The sequence below is a fragment of the Hipposideros armiger genome, unplaced genomic scaffold (assembly GCF_001890085.2).
Source record: "Hipposideros armiger isolate ML-2016 unplaced genomic scaffold, ASM189008v1 scaffold_316, whole genome shotgun sequence".
Lineage (NCBI taxonomy): Eukaryota > Metazoa > Chordata > Mammalia > Chiroptera > Hipposideridae > Hipposideros > Hipposideros armiger.
In genome coordinates, this window is record NW_017731666.1 from 41,991 (window position 1) to 44,092 (window position 2,102).

The 2,102-nt window shown below is 35.8% G+C and overlaps 1 protein-coding gene across 4 annotated transcripts in view; it reads right to left on the reverse strand.

The window, feature by feature from the left end:
• PER3 (period circadian regulator 3) overlaps positions 1-2,102 on the reverse strand; it is a 70,812-nt gene that overhangs the window by 37,183 nt on the left and 31,527 nt on the right. For all 4 annotated transcript variants that reach the window (XM_019660397.1, XM_019660395.1, XM_019660396.1 and 1 more), the window contains one exon: positions 1,605-1,737. In XM_019660397.1, the coding sequence (XP_019515942.1) occupies positions 1,605-1,737 (133 nt within the window). The remainder of the gene's footprint in view (positions 1-1,604; positions 1,738-2,102) is intronic.

The following is a 2,102-nucleotide window of genomic DNA, read 5'->3' on the forward strand; positions in this document are numbered from 1 at the left end:
AGACAGTGCATTCCTGAGGGAATGCTCTTCCAGAATGGAATCAGACCACATGTAACCTTTCAGTTCTGGCTTCTTTCATTTAGCAAATGCATCTAAGATCCAACTACACTGCTGTCTGAATCAAGTTCATTAGCAGTCCACAGTGCAGTGTACCACAGCTTATCCATTCGCCTGTTGAATGACATCTATGTTGTTTTGGCAAGTCTGAATCAAGTGTCATAAGCATTCACAGACAGGTTTTTATGTGAACGTGGACCTTCTTTCATATATTATGTGCCATGTGTATAACATCTGGAAAAGTGGGTCTCTTGATCACTTGTAAATTGGGTTTGCTTATCGTTGAATTTTGAAGGTTCTTTATGTATTCTAGAAAAAATTTCTTTACTGTATATATCAATTGCAAATATTCTATCTTCTCATTGTCTTTCAAAAAGAAGTTTTTAATCTTGAAAAAGTCCAATTGAACAATTTTTTCTCTTTTATGGCTCATGCTTTTGATGTCATATATCTCTTTCCCAAACTCAAGATCAAAAAGACTTTCTCCCAGAAGTTTGTAGTTTTAAGTTTTACATTTAGGTCTTTGGTCAATTTTGAATTCATTTTTGTATAATATGTGAGATATGTGTTGAGTTTCATTTTTTTACATATACAGTTGTCCAATTATCCAGTACCATTTGTTGGAAAAACTATCCTTTATCCACTAATTTGATCTTGCACCTCTGTAAAAAATTCATTGACCATATTTGTGCAGGTCTATTTTGGGACTCTAATCTGTCCCTTTGATATATCCCTTCACGAATATCAGTCTTAATTACTGTAACTTCGTAGGAAGTTTTAAAATCAGGTAGTGTGAGTTCTCCAACATAGATTTTCTTTTTCAAAATTGTTTTGACTATTTTCGTTCCTTAGTCTTTCCGTATAAGTTTGGGGAGCCGCTTGATATCTACAGAAAAAAAATCCTCTGAGAGTTTAATTGGAATTACATTGAATGNGCTGAGCTGCCAACAGGTAGCAGGATGGCTCAGCTTAAAAAAAAAAAAAGGTCATGCTGGCCCACTGCCAGACCTGCTACTCCTCCTGTGGTCCAATCCACCCACATGAAGGTACACAGATGGGTCTTGCAGATGTCCTGGTATGCTGTGCAGAAGCACTTATTTCTGGTTATGGATATCCAATTCGTTGAAAATTGAAGAAGAGAGAAAAAAGGGACAACTCACGTTGCCATGACGCTGATGTCACCTTGTACTTTCCTTTTTGATGGAGTCTTCCCTGGCCATCCCAGCCTGAATCACTGGATTGTTAGATCACTTTTACCATAGTCTTGAATTGGTCCTCATATCTTGCATCATTTAAATTTGACAAGTGTAGGTCTTGTCTTCTCAACTATACCATAGCTCCTTTAAAGAAGGAATCCCTCTTCTAATTTTTTGCATCCCCCGAAATGTTGAGTATATTATGAACTGTATGTAGTAGGCACTCCATAAATATCTATTGGTTTATATTGAAAAACCAAGACAACAGCTATTAAAAATTACATAAAGTCTCCACAGTGACAATGTTTGCTTTTGGAAAACTAACATGTTATCAAAACTTGTGCTTCATACCTGATAACACTATCAATACAATTTATTTGCTGATAGGATGGACTATGCTGATCTTTTCTCAAATCCTCACAAGACTCCGAGTACGGGCTATTATTTTTCAACGTCTGGAAGGAAGAAAAGGCTTTCTGTTCACCTGAAACAGCATGAAAGAATGTACAATTAAAACATATATTATTCTTAACAACATGCACTTATTCAGCAAAATTAAATCATGGTACTTTACAATAAATACATTCGATAGAATATTATGTAGCTATTAAAAATGAGCTCAGATCTAAACGCACTGATACAGAAAAATATCCAGATAGAATGATTACTTCCATGATGACTTTTTTTTTTTAAAGGAGTGAAACAAATAATTCAGGCAAAGATTACCAAGGAACAAAAAAACTATCGGGTGAAAGGTTGACAGGAACGTTACAATATCAAGCTGACACTGTACGACTGGTCCATCTTGGCATTACTAAGAGTGGGGCACCAGACACTGTGTGCATCTTA